Source organism: Talpa occidentalis, unplaced genomic scaffold, assembly GCF_014898055.3.
Source record: "Talpa occidentalis isolate TD23 unplaced genomic scaffold, MPIMG_talOcc4v2.1 talOcc4.16, whole genome shotgun sequence".
Classification (NCBI taxonomy): domain Eukaryota; kingdom Metazoa; phylum Chordata; class Mammalia; order Eulipotyphla; family Talpidae; genus Talpa; species Talpa occidentalis.
In genome coordinates this window covers 35,373,355-35,394,932 of record NW_023601653.1, presented here as the reverse complement: position 1 = coordinate 35,394,932, position 21,578 = coordinate 35,373,355, and the positions used below count along the sequence as shown (strand labels likewise).

The 21,578-nt window shown below is 43.1% G+C and overlaps 1 protein-coding gene across 1 annotated transcript in view; it reads right to left on the bottom strand.

Annotated features, from left to right (window-relative positions):
- Positions 1 to 2,871: 2,871 nt before the first annotated feature.
- BEST3 (bestrophin 3) overlaps positions 2,872 to 21,578 on the bottom strand; it is a 40,204-nt gene continuing 21,497 nt past the window's right edge. The window contains exons 8-10 of the mRNA XM_037515248.2: positions 21,008 to 21,088; positions 19,264 to 19,415; positions 2,872 to 3,789 (exon numbers count right to left, since the gene is read on the bottom strand). Coding sequence (XP_037371145.1) covers positions 2,877 to 3,789; positions 19,264 to 19,415; positions 21,008 to 21,088 — 1,146 coding nt within the window. The 3' untranslated portion in view covers positions 2,872 to 2,876. The remainder of the gene's footprint in view (positions 3,790 to 19,263; positions 19,416 to 21,007; positions 21,089 to 21,578) is intronic.

Here is a 21,578-nt window from a genome sequence, read left to right as displayed (position 1 = left end):
TGTGACCTTTCATCCAGAGGATGGAAGTTTCCAGCACTCAGGAGAAAATGGGCTAAACAGGTAATGAAATCAGGCACCTGAGAAGATAGCATTTTGTTTTTGTTCTGTGTTGGGTAAAAATCTCATTTAAGGATGAATAAAGAATTTCTTCATCTGCCCTGGGCAGTTGCTGGCTTCAATTTATAGCTGAATACAACCACATGGACTTATTGGTCCAGTCATTATTCCATTTTCAGTGCAAGGAGGAAATGGAAGACCACTTGACATTTTGATGAAATAGTGAGGAAATGAAATAATTCTCTAGACAAAGGTACACATGGCATGGATTTAGAGATAAATGAACACTCCATCTCCACAAGAAAAGTACAATTCTATTTGTGTAGAACTTATCATTTTGGATCAAAACTTGATTATATTTCAAAAGCAGCAAGGTAGAAGTGAAACCTGTCTGCATTTGAGCAGTACATAAATCCAGAGAAGAGAGAGTCAAAGGACTTAAATGGAAACATCCTTGAAAGTAGCATTAAAAGGCTAATGACTGGGAGATTAGGGTTCCTGCCTTTTAGCAGAGTTATATTGGGGTTTGAGCCCATTGTCTGCATCTAATGCTTTGTGAACATCAGTGCATTCCCAGGTGCTAACACCGTGGACAATACCGAGAACCATCAGAGTATAGCATTTAGTCCTTTGAGAAAAGCCAGTTAAAGTAAATGCCATTGCTGTTATGCAGCTTGGGTTATATCCAGTTGTATATAAGAGATTTTAAAATGTGGTAATTATAATATCTCCTATGGAGAGGAATTGGGGGAGGATCCCTGTAACTTTCTTCCATCAGAAAGGTGAGGGGGGGTCTCCCCTAGTATTGCAGGCGGTTGAGCACACAGCACTGTGGAGCTGTCTTGCAGCCTCTGCAGCACCGGTTCGATCCTGGCTGGCTGGTGAGGGTCCCACATGGTGCGGCAGACCTCTCCTGTCTTGTCCACTGCTCCCCTCAGCAGTGTACTTCGTCAGTCTGCCTGTTCTGTTCCCTGCTCTGTCTCTGGTGAATCCTGTCACCCTGCCGCACCTCTGGCCTGTACCCCGGTTCTTGTATAAATAAATAAATAAATCTTTAAAAAAAAAGGTGAAGGGGACCATGGCTGGTGTTCAAAATTGGAGTAGTGTCCTCCATGTGCATGAATAAAAGATGCAGTAGACCTAAGTGTAAAGGAGCCAGAGAGGCCTCCAAGGCCGCAGGGATTTAGGCATTAAGTCTCTTGGGGCATCCCTTGGACTTCTGGGTAAACTGCTGTCTGATAGAGGGCCTTGCAGAAAGCACAGTCCAGTCTATGAAGAAGCATACTGGTTAAAAGTGTGGGCTCTTCAGTCAAATAAACTTGGGTTTGAATCCAAGCCTTGCCACTTACTGGCTTCTATGGTTTTAGTCAAATTACTTTACTTCTCCAAAGTCTCGGTTTTCTCCATCTTTAAAGTTGAGATAATAGTCTACCAACTCGCAGGATTTGGTGAGGATTAATGAGATCACCCGTGAACTTCACACACGGCTTCCTGGCACACTGTGAGCACTCAAGCCATTAGGGTTATTTTATTTCTTAAGACATATGTAATCAAGCTTCATCATATGACAGAAATAGTGAGAGCATGGCCTACAAGACAAAGCTGGGAGCCCCCCCCAAAACAGCCACCTCTAAGAGCTCCTTGGAGGGAGCCAGTGAATGCCCTATCCCCATCATGCAGGCCTGGACCCCCTTAACCTCCCAGCTCCAATATTCTACCTCGTCCCAAACAACCTGGTAGACACAGTGACTGGTCCCATGCTGTGACTTAATTGGGATTTTTGCTGTAAGAAGTTTGAGTTAAAGAGATTGAAGCTTTGTCATTTTTTGGTTCCATAGCATTTGGTTATATAAGCTTCATGTTTTCTTCACTTTAGTTTTCTCCAGTGGTTTTTTTTTTTTTTTTTTTTTTTTTTCTTAAGAACAAAAAGAGGTTGCAGGAAGAGCTGGCTATGGCTGCTGAGGGTGTGGTGGGACACCATCAACTCCCACATGCCTGCCACTGCGAGGCTGGAAGCGTGTCAAGTTGTATTTGTTGACCTATTCTGGTCATTCTGTAGGAGACTTGGCCAGTGCCTCATATTTTGAAAACCAAGGCAAGAAGTATGCTACTGAGTTAGCAGGAGGAAGTACTGTAATGTGAACGGTGCGGCAGATTAGAGTCACTAGAGAAAGAGTAAGATTAGAGAGAAGGGAAAGACAGAAGGATGAGAGAAGACAGGGGAGGAGAGAAAATGAAATTCTGTAGGTAGAAATGGAAATTGAAGAGAAATGATGTTCACTGATGCTGATAAATCTTAAGAATTAGGAAGTGATGATATAGGTAGGGTGTGTGATGGCTAGAAAATCTCAAGGAATTGTAATTAGGAAGTGGCTTTTGAGGCATTACGTGATCCATCTCCCTGTCTTTATAACTGAAGAAAGAAAGGAAAGAAAGAGAGAGAGAGAGAGAGAAAGAGAGAGAGAGAGAGAGAGAGAGAGAGAGAGAGTCTCCTTTGTCTCCCTATTTGGTGAAACCAGGGGATTGGAATATGATTTTTAAGGTGTTTTCCAAAGCTAATGATCTATCAATTTTTAAATCCTATCTATATTTAAGATTCCTTATTGGTAAAGATATATCTTACTGTGGTCTGGCAACTTCCATGAAAGCCACTTCATGATGGATGGTTGTATTTGATTTTCTCAGTCCTCAAAGAAGTCAGGATCATAATGCCCTTCAAAGTTTTAAGTAGCTTATACAGCATGGTCATTAAAAAAGTTGACCACCCGCTGATATGTTCTGGAACCAATCCTGAACTTTTGGGAAAGTAAGATTCTAGACTAGAACCAGGTCCTAGAACTTTCTGGCATTCCTTTGCGGGCTTCCTCATTGTTATCTATGATATCTGTCTCCTTGGTGTCCAGGTTTTCCATTAAATACAGCACATCAGGAGAGACCGGAGAGCCAGCCACAGAGTTGATGCCACTGGCCTCTGAGGATGTTTCTGTGTCAAGTAAAAGAGCTGGCTCAGAGCTCACAGTATCTGGATTTATGCCTGCCAGGGACGGGTGGCTGGACTCCAGGAATCCCGGGAGGCTCCACCTTTTCCGGAACAAGTCATTCTCATCGGCGTATTCCTCAGGGGTTACGCTGAGGAGGTTTCTCTCAGCTTTGCCTGAAACAGCCTGGAGGCTGTGGTCTTGAGGCCGTGTCTCCTCTGAGGGGAACATCAACAATTCCACAGGGTCCTCCTGCTGCCCAGGCCCGCTTGGCTGAACCCCGGTGAAGTCTGAGCTGCGGATGGAGGCCAGAGAGTCGTGGAGATCCTCTGCCTCTGTAATCAGCACCTCGGGGACCTGCGGCATTTTGGTGGGGGAGCCACTCACGCTGGCCTGGGGAGTCAGGCTCTGTAACGTGCTCGTCCGGCTGGTCTCCCTGATGGTGGACAGTTCCCCCAGGCTGGAGTGCATCTTGGGGCTCCCCTCCCGGAAGTTGGGTTGCTTCTGGGAGGCTGAGGCCCGGTGGGGGCTCCTGGGCGGCACGTCCAGCAGATCCCTGGTTGGGCTGAGGTCGAGGGGCGGGAAGAACATGGAGCTGTCGCTGGCCTGCCTCCCGTAGGCTCTCCTCTTGGGGCTGGACGGGTGTTCGTGGGCACTCAGAAACCTCTTGACTTTTCTAATCACCGAACGGCGAGGGCCGTGCTTCTCATAATCCCACAGCCAGTCCTCGCCAGGGACGTCAGTCCCAGACAGCCTGAAACACACAATGACAAAATGCAGGCAGAGCTGACTTTGGGACCTGACTGTGGAAGCAGTCTCAACGTTAAGAAATGAGTTCTGGGCCTCCCCGGTGGCACAGGGGGTTGAGTGCAGCACTGTGAAGCTGTCCACAGCCTCTGCAGCACGGGTTCAATTCCCGGTCAGCCAGGGAGCTACCCACATAGCACAGAAGACCCCTCCTGTCTTACTCGCTGCTCCCCTCAGCAGTGTATTTCAGTCATTCTGCCTGTTCTATTCCCTGCTCTGTCTCTGGTGAATCCTCTCACCCTCCCATGCTTCTGGCCTGTACCCCAGCTCTTGTATAAATAAATCTTTTTTAAAAAATAAATAAAACATTGAAGTTATGTGACATACTTAAAAAAAAAAAAGAAATGAGTTCAGTTTTTTGGCATTCAATTTTGAAATGGAGCAGGGAGGAGGACTTTAACTTGAGATATTCTAGCAGAGAGTCTCAAACCTTTTGGTCACAGCACTTTTTGAAAACTTTTAAAAATTATTGAGAACCCAACTAGACTTGTCTATGTGGGTTATATCTATTGATACTTACTGTATTAGACCTGGTGACTGAGGAATATAAAAACTCCCTTAAGGATGTACAAGCACACACAGTCCATTAATTGCCAAGTGATGATGTCATCACATAGCCTGTCACCTCTGTAAAGTACAGTCATGAAAGAATGAGAGTGAAAATGGTAAAGAACATTTTCTGTTATTACAAAAATAGTTTTGACCCTAGGATTTCAACTTGGGGTCTTGGTTCTGAAGATTCCCAGGGGTCCCCAGAATATACTCTGAGAATCACTCACTAGAGACTTGGACATAAAAAAAAAAAATAAGATATACCATGTGTACTTTTTCCCTTATTACAGGTAAACCAAGGTCATATTTTCCTAGGACCCATAAATCCACCTCCCAAAGAGTGGATCACAAACTAATTTCAAGACTGCAAATAGCTGTTAGTATACAACTAAATACCTCTGTGCATCCATTCATTTAATTATCATAGTAATTACTATCATTCACAGTTTGCGGACAAAGAAAGTGAGGCCAGCAGAGTCACTTAAGGATGTTGTATCTAGTGAGGTCTCACTCCAAAGCCACCTTTCTTTTTTTTTTTTTTAAAGATTTATTTATTTATGCATACAAGAGCTGGAGTGCAGGCCAGAGATGTGGGGTGGCGGGGAGGGGAGAGGATTCACCAGAGACAGAGCAGGGAACAGAACAGGCAGACCGACTGAAAGACACATCAAGGGGAGCAGGGGCAGGGGAGGGGGGAGGCGGGGGGGGGGGGCAGGGCGCCGGGCGAGACAGGAGAGGCCTGCCTCAACACTGGGATCGCTCTCTGGCCGGCCAGGGGATTGAACCTGTGCTGCAGAGGCTGCGGATCGCTTCACAATGTGGTGCTTAACCCCCTGTGCTTAACCCCCCAGGGAGGCCCCTCCAAAGCCTTCTTTTTAAACTTCATTTTCTTTTACAACTCATTCATTCACTTTAATGAGGTACCATTGTTTTACAACCTTGTTAATATTTTCAGAGTACCAGATTTTTCTCCTTAGGTTTGGTCATCGTAGCTCTCCCACCACCAAAGCCCCCATAGTTCACCACAATCCATTGTGCTCCCCTCCATTCTACCACCTTTATCCTCCTGCCCCTCCTGGATGCCTTAGATCTGTCATTGGCAAAGCCTTTGTTCTTAATACTTTATTATTATTTTATTATTTTTTTTTTTGTGTGGGACCCTCGCTGGTTGGCTGTGGGCAGCCTCGCAACCCAGCGCTCAACCGCTGCACCACCAGGGGAGGCCCTTGTTCTTAATACTTTATATGTAGAGTCTGCTACATTGGTGTCAAGTGATGACAGAATAATGAGTAAAATAAAGTTCTTGTCCAGAAGTAATATGCAAGCATTTCTAGTCAATGATTTGCATTTCTGTCTGCTCACTTAGGTTAAGGAAGACGGGGATGAAGCGTGAACTCTGTGGAAAGAACACATCTACTGAGGTGGTGTGGACGCAAACTGTGGTTGGCTCTCCTCGCCCCATGAATAAATTGGATGAATTTATGTAGGGTAAAGAAAATATCAGGCTTTTCTGCCCTTCCGCCATCAGGATAGATGATGGATCCTTGTCCTGAATGCATGCCTGATGGCGGGCACCTGGAGTAGGGTGTGGGCATAGGTAGATGGGATTCAGCTGAGCTAAGACTGTGCTTTTAAGGGCGGCGTCACGGGGGGGACGGGAGCAGCCCCAGCCAGCAGCAGCAGAACCCGAAAGAGAAGCCGAGAAGCAGCAGAACGAACGCTAGAGAGCCCAGATAGAGTGAGGACTTGCTGGGGGCTGGGAGGCCTGCCAGCCTCCCAGCCCCCCAGCCAGCACCCCTGCCTGCCATATGCCTGGTGAACCCCAAATAAAAGACCTGCAAAAAACCACTGAGGACTCTGACTCCTCCTTTACCCGGTCTGTATGGGATCAGAAAAACCTGCACCTGTGCCCATGTCCTGCCTTTACAATTGGCGTAAGTCGGCAAGATCCATGTAGACGGGTATTGAGCCCTCTGAAGACCTGGAGGGACTAAGGAGAACAGACTGTTTGCCTGTGATGACGCTGGAGGCACCATGGCGGCACAGAAGGTGGATACGGTCCGGAGCTGTGGGACGAGACCTCGCAAGGAGGAGACGCCCGAGAGGACCAGGCAATGACACCGGAAAGGACCAGCCAATGACACCGGAAAGGACCAGCCAATGACCCCTGAGGCAGCAGGCCGCTGCTGACGCAGGGAGAGGCCAATGGACATGGACTGATAAACTTGGACTGACAATGCCGCCAGAAGGCGGAGGACCTTGCAGGTTGATATGTTTTGGGACCCTGGGGGTGGAACAGTTTTGTTTGTAAACCCCAGGAGATGGGAATCTGGGGGTGGCCAGTGGGCCTTGATGGCCAAAAGCAGCCTGTGCATGCCCAGCAGCCAGGTGGAGGAGAAAAGCCAACTAAGAAGGCAAAAGCTGGTACTGATGATAAGTTGAGAAGCCCTGAGCGGCTGTTAAGCAGCCTGGGTATGCTGAAGAACTGTGAGTCTCGTAAAATCACCTGTGGGTGATGCCCTGCTCATTCTTGAGCGAGGGTGAGGAGCTGAGGAACCTGTCCTTGGGGGACGGGTGGGGAATGTGGCTTGGGGTGGAGCCCAAGCCAAATGCAGAGTTTGGATCCCCGACCCATGTGCTTGTGCAGTGGTTGGCTTGAGTGCAGGGGTCTGCGAGTCGCATGGGTGGCCATGAAGGCCGAGTGTTGGAGCGACTGCAGACAAAAACCCTAAGGGTTGGCGATTACCCCCAACAGAATAAAATTGCCAATCCCAGAGCTAGTGCATCCTGGGGGTGGATGCTGTGTGCGCCTTGTAGCCGAGACTACAGCCAGAGAAGGCCAGGAAGCCTGACGGCTCCTGGTATGTTATAGTAGATGCCGTGAGTGATTCCCCTCCCTCGTATGAGCAGTGCCTTCGGCAGCAGATTTGGTGGCTCATCTGCTGGTACCAATAATTGTCTTTTGCACTTGGTTGGTGCCCTGCCTGGACTTATTTGTGTTCTGTTGTATTTTGTTATATTGTATTTTGTTATATTGTGATGTATTTGCTTTTGTGGGCCATGGCTGCATTGTTTGTTTAGAAAATTGTATATGTATGTATAGACTGTATGGCAGAAAACCCTGAGGGGGTGGACTGTAGGGTAAAGAAAATATCAGGCTTTTCTGCCCTTCCGCCATCAGGATAGATGATGGATCCTTGTCCTGAATGCATGCCTGATGGCGGGCACCTGGAGTAGGGTGTGGGCATAGGTAGATGGGATTCAGCTGAGCTAAGACTGTGCTTTTAAGGGCGGCGTCACGGGGGGGACGCGAGCAGCCCCAGCCAGCAGCAGCAGAACCCGAAAGAGAAGCCGAGAAGCAGCAGAACGAACGCTAGAGAGCCCAGATAGAGTGAGGACTTGCTGGGGGCTGGGAGGCCTGCCAGCCTCCCAGCCCCCCAGCCAGCACCCCTGCCTGCCATATGCCTGGTGAACCCCAAATAAAAAACCTGCAAAACTACTGAGGACTCTGACTCCTCCTTTACCCGATCTGCATGGGATCAGAAACCTGCCTTGTGCCCATGTCCTGCCCTTACAATTTACTATTGTGAAGTATCTCCTGTTGAATTTGAAACATTTAAGACATAAAGCATTTTAATCTTTTTCAAGCCTGAAATAAAGTGGATAATTGAGAAACAGGGTTACGTGTACCCCTGCCTCAGGGTACTCATCTGCCTACATCTCTGGTTTTACAGTCAGTGAGGATCCAGGTGGAGCTCCTTACAGCCTTGCCCTGACACTACAGCTGCTCATACTGGCTCTGGGAGCAGCAGTAACCCGGCTGTCCCCATCTAATATTATTTTTTTTCTTAATTTATTTATATATATTTTACATCATGGTTCATTTTTAAACAATGTTGGCTTTCTTTTCTCAGGTGTAGTCCCTATAGAATTTCCACCACCAATTCACCTGCTGAATATTCCAATGACATCTATGGTGATAAGACACTTAACTATGCCGGGTGCATTTTATGTGACAGCAAGGAAAAAGTGGGAGAACCTAAAACTGGTGTAACCCAAAAGGGCAAAGTGAGCAGCCAAAGAAAATGCCATTCCTCTGTGATTATGAATAAAAGATGGGTGACCGAGATGATTAACTGGCTAAATGTCCTGGGATAGCGTCTGATTACTACCTCGTGCTGTTATTCTAAAGCCCTGGCAGTGCCCTTGGCTACCAGATAGCCTTCTGGCCCACCCTCCACTGTGCACGGCTCAGATTCTGTTACGTTGACTTGAGAAATGCAGACTCATGCTTCAGTGGCCTTGGTGACCCCTGCTTCTTGGATTTCATTAGGTCAGATCTCCAGTCACACTTCAGGAACCCGTTTAGCTACAGAGGAGTGGCGAGCACAGTCACTAAGATCACCGCGCTGGATGTGCTCCGGGGACCAGAGGTGGAGCTGGCAATCTCTCTTTATAGGACGCGTCTCTGTCCTCCACTAGACTTTCACTTTTTATTTGGGATTTGCCTTCCTTAACTGCTTCTAAAGCACACAACCTTGTAGGAATGACAAAATCTTCCAGAAAAGAAAGTCAGCCTTATTATTACTTCACAATGTCATGAACACTAATGGAAAGCTTTCTAATTATGTAGTGATGTGGATATGTACTTTCAATGTGGGCAAGACGATTAAGATCCCAGGTCACAAATTGGAGAAAAGCATGTGAGTTGCAAAGTGCAAATGACAAAATGGTCAGAGCTGTTGCTAATGTTCTACCAACTCACCAGCTGATACTGGCTGCCAAAGAGACCCAACTGCAACTTCCTGCTGTGTAAATCTGTGGTGTGGACATGTGAGACTTCTCTGCTTACCCAACTAAATTTATGGAGCATCTACATGAACCAATGTGTGGCATTAAGTATTGTATAGCAAAATGTAAATGGAAGGGGAAAGCAGGTATATAAATAGCTATATTTGGGGCACATTAAGTTTTTGAGCTGGCTCTTCACACTGAGTAGGACTCAGACTCAGAAGGGACATAATATTCCAGGTGGAAGAAGTGACTCAAACTTTAGAGTATTCCTGAGGAAGGCAAATATAGAGTTTGTGTCAAGCATACAAAATAGTGTCAGGCAAAAACTGGAAGGAAACCTTGGTCTGTGTTAGGAAGAATGTTATATAGGGGATTTGGACCTTATCCTAGAGGCAAAGGCAGCTTTGGATTGACCTTGCGATGTGAGGATAATACTAGAGTTGTGTCACTTGGCAGCTGTGTCTAAGCTGGAAGAGCTACAAGAAAATCAACTGATGAATGTGGTCATCTAGAGATGCTTTGGGTCAGAAACATGACTTGGGAACCTTCTACACTCTTAGAGCAGCAGTGGCCCTCCCCACTATGATGAGCAGAGGACCTCTCCTCTGAGTGTTTCCATGGTGAGAGGTGTCACTGTCAACACACAATGCCCTTCTCCTCTCTCTGATAGTCATGGTTCCCAGTATGACAACACAATCTGTGGTTTCAGAGCAAACTGGTTTTAAACTCAGAAAATAGAGGATAGAATACTTAAAAAAATTATTTCCCTTCTGGAGACTTGGATGCACCATTTAGGTTTAAGTTTTTTGCTCCTTTTTGATGTTTTAAATGTGCCTTTGGTGGGACTCCTTGATGGTGCAGGGGTGAAAGACACAGCACTATGAAGCAATCACCAGCCACTGCAGCAGGAGTTCCATCCCCAGCCAGGAGCTGACCTACAAGGTGCAGCAGACCTCTCCTGTCTCGCCTGCTGCTCCACTCAGCACTGTATTTCAGTAGATCTGCCTGTTCTGCTCCCCACTTTGTCTCAGTGAATCTTCTCACCCCCATACCTCTGGTCTACACCCCAGTTTTTGTATGCATAAATAAATAAATCTTAAAAAAAAAAAGTGTCCTTGGTATGGGATAGTACAAATCCTGAGGCTCAAATATACCACCACTTAAAATATCCCAAAATGATTATAGCAGAAACATTATACGATAGGACATAAGCAGCCTTATTATATTGCTATTTATTAGAGAAGGTCAACTGAAAAAGCTAGGTCTTATGTAATTCACTTGGACTGAGAAAGGCAGGTAACTAGAGATAGGAGAACATTTATGAAAAGTGCTGTGCAGCCATCAGTTTCCAGAGATGGAATCTGAGAATTTTGTGGTAAGGAAAATGATTTTATGGAACATGAAGAGCCAGGATTGATGCTTCCTAGGCTGATGCTAACTAGCTGGGTGGCTGTAGGAGACCCACTTAGCCTCTCTGTGACTTGTTATCAGATTTGGTAAACTGGTGACACTTCTCTACCTGCCCTACAGGTAGTTAAGGAGTTCAAAAGGCATAATACATATGGAAAAGCTTTGGCAGGTAGAAGATATTAAAAAGACTCTGTCAATGACTGGCAAATGTTCAGAGGTGGTTTCCAAATCAGTTTGGACTTCTTGGTATGGCTAGAGGAACTCACAGTGTCTGTCTGAAGGTCACTCCTTTTTCTCCTTCTATCCTTCATTTTTAAAAATTTTTTACTTTAATTTTTTATTTTAAGATTTATTTATTTATTTATTCAAGAACTGGGGTACAGGCCCGATGAGTGGGAGGGTGAGAGGATTCACCAGAGACAGAGCAGGGAGCAGAACAAACAGACTGACGAAATACACTGCTGAGGGGAGCAGCGGGTGAGACAGGAGAGGGCTGCTGCGCCATGTGGGACCCTCGCTGGCCCGCCGGGATCGAACTGACGCTGCAGAGGTTGTGGACAGCTTCATAGCACTGCGCTCAACCACCTGCGCCACCAGGGCAGGTCCTTACTTTACTTTTTATGAGTTCAGTTTTTTGTTTGTTTTTTTTAATTCATATTAGACTGGTTTACAACACTGTACATGACAGTGGTATAGATCACACCTCTTCAGAGTATGTTACCACATCACACCCTCCCCCAAGGCACCCATAGTCCTCCACATAGTCCACTGGGCCTCCTCTCTACTTTGCTCTCTTCCTCCCTCCCTCACTGTAACAGCAGTTCTACAGTATTATTTCCAAAGTATGTTCTTGGTTTGGTTTTATCTGAAGCGTTGTTTCTCTGTATTCCACATTTAAGTGAAACCGTCCAGTATTTATCTTTCTCCTTCTGACTTATTTCCCTTAATATTATCCCTGCTAGTTGCATTCACGTTGTTGCAAATGGCAAGAGTCTAGCTTTTTGTTGGGTATGGTGTATCGACATATATCTGAGGAGGTGTGAACCTATTTCCCTAAATCAGAGATTGGGTACATTCAATGATATTGCGCAGACTGCCCCCTAAATCATATACAGTGTTGTAATGTGGCAAGAGTTCATCTTTTTTAGAATTGTATAGTATTTCATTCCATTGTATATATGCCACATCTTCCTAATCCACTTATCTGCCCTTGGGCACTTCGGCTATTGTCAATGATGCTATAAAATGTTACCACAGCACAGAGCTTCCACCCAACAATGAACCTGGAATGGAAGGGGCGTCTGTAACAGCCATTTAATGGCAAGACAAGGACACTGGGTGAATGGAGAGGAAATGATTGCATGGGAGGAACAGGTTTACTGGAGGGAAAGAAGATAGGGTCGAGCAGGGGTGGGACTGCTCTGAATTTGTCTCTCAATATTGCTCTTTTTTGCCATTTGGAAATACTGCCAAATCCTGCAGTATACATTTATTGCATAATATAAATCATCTATACAGAAAACCAGACAAAGTAAGGATAAGAAATGTTGTGCCACATACTGGGCTTTCTTGTTATTTTGCAAGGGAGAAGAGCAGATGGGGGATAAACAATAATGTTAAGCCAAACTAGTTGATTATAGTTGATTCTAGAAGAAGGATGAGCACACGTTATTTCTACAGGCCAAATTCATGTCTGGATTGGGATATATTCTGATTTTAATCTCAAGTATTGAAAAATAAAAAGCCACCCCAATTTCAAAATATCTATTGAACACGTATAAAACCATCAGTCTTACAGTTTCCCTTGCCAGTTAGGGGCATGCCAGTGGGGACTTAAGGACTCTTGAGAAGATGCTTAGGCTGGTCAGGGCCCAGAAGAGCAATTTTTACCTCCTGCAGCTCTAACAAGATGCAGAAGACTCTGAAGATGCCACCAACGTTCAGACTTCTTAGAATGTGTCTGATATGGAAAGATGGAAGCAGCTCTGATGATTTGAAAGATTTAATGCATTTTTTTTCAAAGCAAGCTTTTTTACAAAGCAAGCCCCTTCTTACGAGTGTGATTAGGTAAATATAGAGCTTCAAAGGATTAAAGGATAAAACTGGATGAGGCTTGCCTTTCCTTCTCTGGGCCACTTTCAAAGTGCTCTCTGGACAATTTTAATTCGAATACTAGGTCATTTTAACAGAACTGAAATGAGGGATTTAGGAAAATTACATTTAATAAGGTGAGCTCGAATTCTCAAGTCAGCATTTCTGTTTCAGATTGCTAGTGGATTCAAAGTCTGGGACTGTCTTGGAAGGAGCTGATAATTTTCCCGAAAATGTATCTGGGCAAGAGCACACCAAGAGGAGCAGTTATTCACAGGCAAAGAAAAATGTACTCTTTGAACCATTAGAGGTAAACACTGTTATTTTTAACCTTCTGCACTGCAGAATCTCTGTCAGAGTTGTAGCCAAGGATTTACAAGATAGGCAAGGTAACACTTATGCTGAGCCGGGAGGTACCAGGCCATGCACTGTGAGGAAAAGCCACAACCAGAAGGTTCTATCCAACCAGCCCTCTTCTCTGCGCCCTTTCTGGGGGTACTCTCAAGCTAATGAAGCATCATGAAAGGTAGGCTTAGCTTAGAAAATTGCACACATTGCTGGCGACCCTTCTGCTGCCTCTCTGAAGGTTGGGACCAAGGTTTATGGCAAATCTGGCTAAGCACAGGCATATTGAGAGCTTCATGTTCCAACCTGGCTATGCTTACCAACCTGCTGGCTGACCCACAAAGGAATTGTGGCCACATATACCTCAAAGAAGGTTTCAAAGCTCCAGCGAAAACAGCTCCACTGGTGACCCCAGGTTGGCATATGAAAGAATCTCTGTGTAAGTTCTAAAATTATAAACTTAATGCACATTCACCTCCTTGGGAGGTTTCATCTCCCCTTCCTTTCTGTTACATTAAGTGAAAATCAATGTTCCAAGAATACATTTTTGTTGAAGTTAGTAATTCAGAATTTAAGATTTTTTGGGTTATTTATAAACACAGGCATGCAGGAGTACATACCAGAGTCTCTATTTTCTTGCAAAGCTAAAATGTTTGAATCTAGTTTGGTTAAAAAAATACTGAATAAAACATTAATGTAGAAGTTTATTTAACCATGCATTAATAAAGCCTTTTACTTGCTAAAATACATGTGTTGGCATAATTGAATTAATATCACTAAAATACATCTGACCTCTACTGTACATGAAATACTTTGTGTACATTAAATACGTATTGTAAAATTAATTACATATTGTAAAAATATATAAACTATATATATTCTAAGTATATTTGTGTCTATCTTTATCTCTATATCTAACTATATTTACACTTAGAGCTTTTGGAATGAAGACAACTAAGTAAATGTGATTAATTAAGTGGTTACAGCTTCACAGTAACCAAAAAAATCTTAAATAAATGCCTCAACTCCTAACCAGAAGAAAGTCATACAAAAATCTGAATATTTCTCCTCTTTACTAAGTAGATACTTAACTGTTTTCATACCCCTTTCTTAAGATCGTTATCAATGTGAGGAAGTTTTGACATATGATTTGAATTAGGGCAAAAAGCCCAGTAAAATAGTGCTCTTTAAACAGGAATCTAGCCAGTAGTTGGCAGTTCATAGATTTGGTGCTTGTTTTTAGGTCAAGAGGACAGAAAAAGTTAGAGTCCCACGTGCACACCCCTCCCCACATACTTGAGGGGTCCATTTCATACGTAGCTCTGCCCTCTGATCTCCCATTCAGAATCCTCTAACTGTTATGGATGGACTTTGTTAGGGTTTTGCCAGTACCTTCAAGGGATTATTACTTCTTTACTGTTGGTTGTTTTGATTTTTGAGTCAGGATTAAAGGGAGTTACAAGAATTCAGATATTTACTTTCCATGTGTTCCATTCCTCAGAGACTTAAAAAGTTGAGCTAATGGGTAATCACAAAGTCTTTAAAAAATAATAACAACTTTGGGTGATGCATTCCATCTCAAATGAGCTAGTATAGGTTAAGACTGGACATTATTATTTTTTTAAATTATTCCTTTATTGTAAGATTTTTATTTTATTTATTTTTGTGTAGAAGAACTGTGGTGTAGGCCAGAAGTGTGCGTGTTGGGGTGTGTGTGTGAGAGGATTCACCAGAGACAGAGTGGGGAGCAGAACATGTGGATCTACTGAAATACACTGCTGAGGGGAGCAGTGGGCGAGACAGGAGAGGTCTGCTGTGCCATGTGGGTCAGCTCCCTGGCCAGGGATCAAACTTGTGCTTCAGAGGCTGGCAATACCATGATAGTGCAGAGACTTTAACCCCTGCGCCACCATTGGACCTTATTTTTTTATTTGTTTAAAAAGAAATGTATTCCAGGAATGCTGGCTTGAGTTCAAGCATTCTAGATTTATTTTGGTAAAGTCAGGTTTTGCAAACGTAAGTGTTTATCATAGCCCAGAGAAGACCCATTTTCACTTTAGGGTTTGGGCATGTTTTCTTGTCATACATCTTATGGACAACTCTTCTTCTGACTGCTTGCAGATGTTTTCTTAATCTTGGTTAACAGTGTCCCTATGATTAAGCTAACGAAAAGATGCCTTAATTAAACAGCAGGTCAGAAAGCATTCCATATTATGAAAAAAGAACATACTATGCAAGCTCAAATGAAATCACCTCAGAGTGATAATGGAACAGGTCAACTGGGAAAGATTTTCTTCATTGCTCAGTTAACTCATGGGATAATACATTAAGTGGCGATTCACTGCCATACCTTCACGAACACTCAATTAAATGCTCAAGACTATTTGCAAGCACTTTTCTTTGGAAAGCTTGGTCCAGATTTTCAAGTGACCCTTTTTTTCATTCGAAGTGGTCATGCCAAAGCTGATTTTTAACATGCCCCTCCAAAGATTGGGAGGTGTAACACTAGCACTCATTTGGTGTTGGAAATATAACAGTTTAAAAGATGGGTCTTCGTAAAACTCCCTTTGGATTAAGACATGGTGTTGATTGGATGTGGTGAGAACACTGGTTCCTGATCACTAGCTCCACAGAGGGGTGTTCTCCTTGCCCTGACTACATTCATCCTCACCCCTTCCCTCCAGCTCAGGTGTGGAGGCCTCTGTCCCTGGGACCAGGCCCAGCCTCTTGGTGTCCATCTTCTCCAGAACCTTCCTAAGCTAACCTCCCTGGCTCTTGTGTCCCTGCTTCCTCCAGTGGGCCCCTTTGGCCAGCCTGGCTTTTTACCTCCTTTGGCAGAGCGAGAAGAACTATCATTTTGTGTCTTTATTACATCTTGCTTTATCTTGACAGGATATGAAGTTGCTTATAAAAATACATTTAAGGCAATAATCTATAAAGTTGGGCTAATAGAGTAGGGCTAGAAATAAGGAAAAACAATAAGATGAGACCAACAGAACTGAGAAATACATGCCAAAAAATCCCACAGACTGACTGAAGGTGGCTGTGCATTTAGTTTTCAGGCTTGTAGCAGTCAAAATGAAAAGGAGACCATCATTAACTATAAAATTCACAGTCTCTAAGATGAATAATGCAAGCATTTCCCAGAAGAGGCAAAGCTTTCTTTTTTCCTCACTGATGTCTGAGGTAATTTTTTTTTCCCTGTGGGTCCTCTGATAAGAGATGCTAAGTTATATAGTGCTCAGGATTGCAGTAAGTACTGCAGGGAATCTTAATTGATCTAGTCGGACAAGACTGGGGCACAGCAGCAAAGTAGAATTTAGTAGAGATGGTTAAAGTGACTCGAAGGATAGGTGGCAAGGGGGAGGAAGGCAGGCTCCTCTTTCTTTTTAAATATGTTCAAGGCACTCCCATCCTAAAATGTTATAAAACAGATAAAAAATAGGGGTTTCCTCAGTGGCGCAAGGGGTTAAGCACCGCACCATGAAGCAAACAGCAGCCTCTGCTGCATGAATTCGATCCCCGGCCAGGGAGCAACCCTCATGGCGCAGCAGACCTCTCCTGTCTCACCCGATGCTCCCCTCAGCAGTGTATTTCAGTCATTCGGCCTGTTCTGTTCCCCGATCTGTCTCTGGTGAATCTTCTCACTTTCCGTACCTCTGGCCTGTACCCCAGCTCTTGTATGCATAAATAAATCTCAAAAAAAAAATAAAACAAATAAAAAATATATCACTACTCTCCACTCCATGTCTCATACAAGCCACTGTCTGGTCTGTCTCTTCCAACCCAGAATTCTCAAAAAATGAGTTCATGGATGAATAAAGGAACTATGAATAAAGAAACTTAATGAATAAAGGAACTATTGTTTCAAAATTTTATTTGATTTTTGTTTTTTAGGCATGAAGATGGAGTGGTTATAATTGCTTCACAATGATTCTGTGGCAGGAAGGAGAACAGCAGGTAAGAGTATGGATGACACAAGACTGTCTATAACTTAATCATCGAAAGTGGACAATGGGTACATGGAGGCTTATTATAGTTTGTCCCTTATCTTAGTATACATTTGAACTTTTCCATAGTAAAATTATTTAAAAAAATAGTTTCCACTGTCAGTCTTGATCTCCCTATTTTCAGTCACTCCTCAATCTACTGTAATTTAGGTTCTACTCCAATACTCTATTTTAGTCTCCAGTGACTTTAAAATGCAAACCCTTATGGCATTTTGGGGGCTTTATTTAGAAACTTCCCACCTTTGGAAGGACATGCTCTCATTTCTCCTGACTCTGTTCTGATCACTCCTGCTCTGACTCTTAAGAACTCTTTTGCCTGTGACCACATGTTAGTATTCTACCCTCGATATTCTGCCCTATTCCCCTGACTCTGTTCCTTTCCGCTCCTGCTTACTCTGATGGTTCTAAAGCCACCATGTTCTGATGACAGTCAAAGGTAACCCCTTACCTGCACAGTCTCTGTCCTCATGGCCTGCTGGCGGTCTGCCTGTGAATTGCCCACAGATGCCTCAAATTCAACACATGCAACAGGAAACGCATCTTTTCCTTTCAGCAGCTTCTCCTCTTCTACTCTCTTATCATCCTTGGTTCACTACCACTCATCTAATCTTTCTTAATTCTATCTCCCTTCTTGAATGTGCCCCTTCTGCCATCTAACCTGTGCTTATAATGCCACCCTAGTTCAAGTCTTTATCTTTACCTGTCTAAACGACACCAACGACCTGCTGACTGGTCTCTTGGTTCTAGTCTTTAGCAATTTCTCTTTCAGCCAGTTACTAGGATAACCCTTCTAAAACACATGAGTGAGCAACTATGTCATTCACTACCTTTGAAAAAAAGGCATCACTCTTTATCCAGACTACAAAACCCTCCATAATCTGCCCTTACCACCAAGGTTAGGTACAAGTTTAATATCTTAACTTTTGCCTTGCATATCAAATAGTTATTCTAATAGAAACACAAAATAAAAAAGTTGTTGCCAGAAGTTGGGGATGAGGGTAAGAGAGAGATTGGTAAAAGGGTACAAACTTTCAGCTATAGGATGAATTAAGTCTGAGGAGCTAATGTAAAACATGGTAACAATAGATGAGGACACTGTACTGGATAACTGAAATTTGCTGAGAGTAGAACTTAAATTTTCTTACCAAAAAAGATAGGAAGGAATATAGGAGAGAATGATGAAGGAAGATAGAAAGACAGAAAAAGATAGGAGGTGAAGGGTGTGTTAATTAACCAGATGGGGGGAATCCTTCCACAACGCACACGAACATAGAACCATTAGAATGCAGATTTTAAATAAAAGTTGATGTGTTAACTCTATCTCAGTAAAGCTGAAATTAAAAAAAAATGTTACTCTCATTTAACATCAAAACATATTACACTGTCATTCTTTAGGGAATAAGATGCCTCAGTTTTGCTAACAGTTATAAGAGCAACTGAACAAGAGTTCTGTCTTTTCTACAGTTTGGGGGAGGGATTCCTTTTACTTTTCTCATTTGTTCATATTCTTCTCTTTAAGTTACTTGGAAACTACAGCATCTGCCTTCAGCAAATATACTTAAACTTCTCCCACGTTCACACATCTCTTTAAAATCAAATACATTATCAGATTTAATAAAATTATTCAAGAACTGTGCATGATTTACTTCAGGCCTCAGCCCATTTATTTAAAGCTCATAGTACATAGGAACAGATTGTTATGCAGAAACCACTGAATAAGAGACTGACTTGTATACTAAATATAGATTAAATTAGACTTAGGGAAAAATTTTGATAAAAGTTATTTCACTCCTTAAGACTTGCTTGTCTCCAAATAGTTTAACGCAACGCATATCTGCTCAATAAATACCTGTTAAACTAAATTTAACTATACTAGTCATAATTAGATAATAAACAACTACATAACTAAAAAAGCAAACTGTTCAAGTTGGAAGACAAAAAAGAGGATAGCTGTACAAATGCTAAAAAAACCCTGTGATATCAAAGTAAGGTAAAAAGGCAAATTACACACACACACACACACACACCATATTTAAACCAGAAACTACAATTCCTTTAACTCTCTTAGGCACATTAATTATATGTGAAAATTTGAGAACACTGCTGTTTAAAGGTACTAAATTGAGAGTTATCATGAAAGTAACTTCAGGACAAGGACAAAAAGATCAGAACAATGACCTAGTTATTTTCTAAAATTGGTGATTAAAAAACACACTTACCCCATTTGGATAGTTGACCCCAGAAATGAGGGGATACAGTAATCAGCAGCTGCCAGTGTGTATGGTGGTCGAGCAGCAGAGTCATCCCAGTAAATGTCCTTCTTCATCTTGGGTAAATTCATGTGCATTTCATCCACAGCTAAAAGAGAGACCTAAAAATCATTGTGATATTGTTAGAATAATTCAGGTGTGATTTGTACAAAGAAAGCGAGTAAGTTCCAATGAGTGGATGGGATTTGGAATAGTATAGCAGAGTCAGAATGAGTGAATATACAAATGTCCACAGTTCATATTTGCTGCAGCGAGAGCTGCCACAGTGAGTTGTATATGTCGTTTACTTCATAAGAACTTGGCAATGGGGTGAGGGAGGCTATAAAACTGCCCACACTTGCTCTATCAAATCCCATGCCCCAGAGGGGAGCTACATGTTGCCTGGAGGCAGAGAAAGGCCTTTTCGTATTTGCTCAAAGTCTTTGTATTGTCTAAGGCTACCCTGGCAGCAACCACATAATCCCAGATATTACAAAAAGGGGGAAGACTCTCAATATCCTGTTTTGTTGATCCCATAAATGCATTTATACTCGGTGTAACTTATGTGCTCTGAGCTTTTGTGTTTTGGGAAAAATGTATCAATAAGCTTACACTTATTGGGTCATTAGTGGTCCCTCCTCTTGACTTTGATACATGAAAAAAAAAAGATTAATGCTTTGGGAATCTCATTCTTTTCTTTTCTTAAAGATTTATTTTATTTATGCATACAAGAACTGGGGTGTAGGCCAGGAGTGCAGGGGGTGAGAGGATTCACCAGAGACAAAGCGGGGAACAGACCAGGTGGATTACTGAAATCCACTGCTGAGGATGAGATACCCACTGAGCAGTGGGTGAGATAGGAGAGGTCTGCTGCATCATGTGGGTTAGCTCCCTGGCTGGGGATGGAACTTGCGCTGCAGTGGCTGCAGATAACTTCATAGTGCTGAGACTTAACCCCTTGCACCACCAGGGAGGCCACGGGAGTTTTGAGTCACAGACCTAGGCATTATGCTTCCTCTTTAACGGACTGACAATGTGATCTATGGTGAAAAGCTTGAACCTATTTAAGAGCTGAATGAGGGCTTAAAGCAAATAGACAATCTGAAGATCTTTACTCAGTATGTGTTTCTCAGGGAAAAGAGTGCTTTAAGGAGAGTCTTGCCCTAAAGGTAAATTCTCTCACACTGGTTCTTAATACAGAACCTTTCTGGACTACTTCAGGGTAAGGGTCCTAAGTTCCATCTGAGTATAATTCAGGCAGATCTGAGACCCAGGCTAGTGTGGCTCTCAGTGTCCAGCTGCTGGCGCCTGACTGTGAGGACCTATGTGCTGTGAATCTGGGAAATCACATCAGATTGTGCCTGGCTGCCATTTTAGGTCACTGTCAACTCCCTGGTAGTAATAAAAAACAGATTAAAGATTGAGTAAAAATACTGTTCTATACTGCAATGAAAGAGATGGTGTAGAATTGAGAAATTTATAAAGAAACTGACTTGAGCTTTTATTTAAAAGGACTGAATTTCACTGAAATTGAGAGCGCTAGGGCCCTTGATGTTCGCAAAGGGTTGGAGACAATACACTGAACAGTCAAACCTCTTTCACTTGTGGCTTAAAGCTCTAAATTCAGGAGCCCAGATTCAGGGTCTGTTTAGATTTGAAACACTACAAGTGATTTATTGTTAATATTTGTAAAGGAAAGAAATGCTTCTCTAACCTGCAGATTTCTGTCAATGCACCAGTTGGTTTCAAAATCATCATCATCTTCTCCAAAAGGGTTGATAAGCTGCTCAGCTACCTGCAGTTGAGGACACAGAATAAATCTGTCACCATGCTTGTGAAGAATAAGAATGGAGATTGAAGATGTTTCCTATTTCATTCCCTGTTTCATAATATGAAGCCTAAAGATGAGGGGTTATTCTGCAGACACAGATATTTATCAGCAAGCAAGTCTCAAATCTGTAATGACATGTCTACCTGGGCATGCTCTGCAAAGGGACCTGTCTATTCAACTGTGACAATGCAGCCTTATCCCGGAGCAGTCACATGACTGAGTTTCACGCAAAAATAGTGAATTTTGAAATAGCACTGACAATGTGCAAGGCATTGTGCTAGACAGCTGGAGGAATCCATAGCCTGTGCTTTCAAGGGATTTACAAAAGTTCAGATAAGGAGACAAAATGTAAGCGGCAAATAAAGACATATAATAATTAAAGAAAATAGTACAAGGAGCTTTCACATGTACGGGACATAACTGCCAAATGAATGAGTCAGAGAGCTAGTAAGTC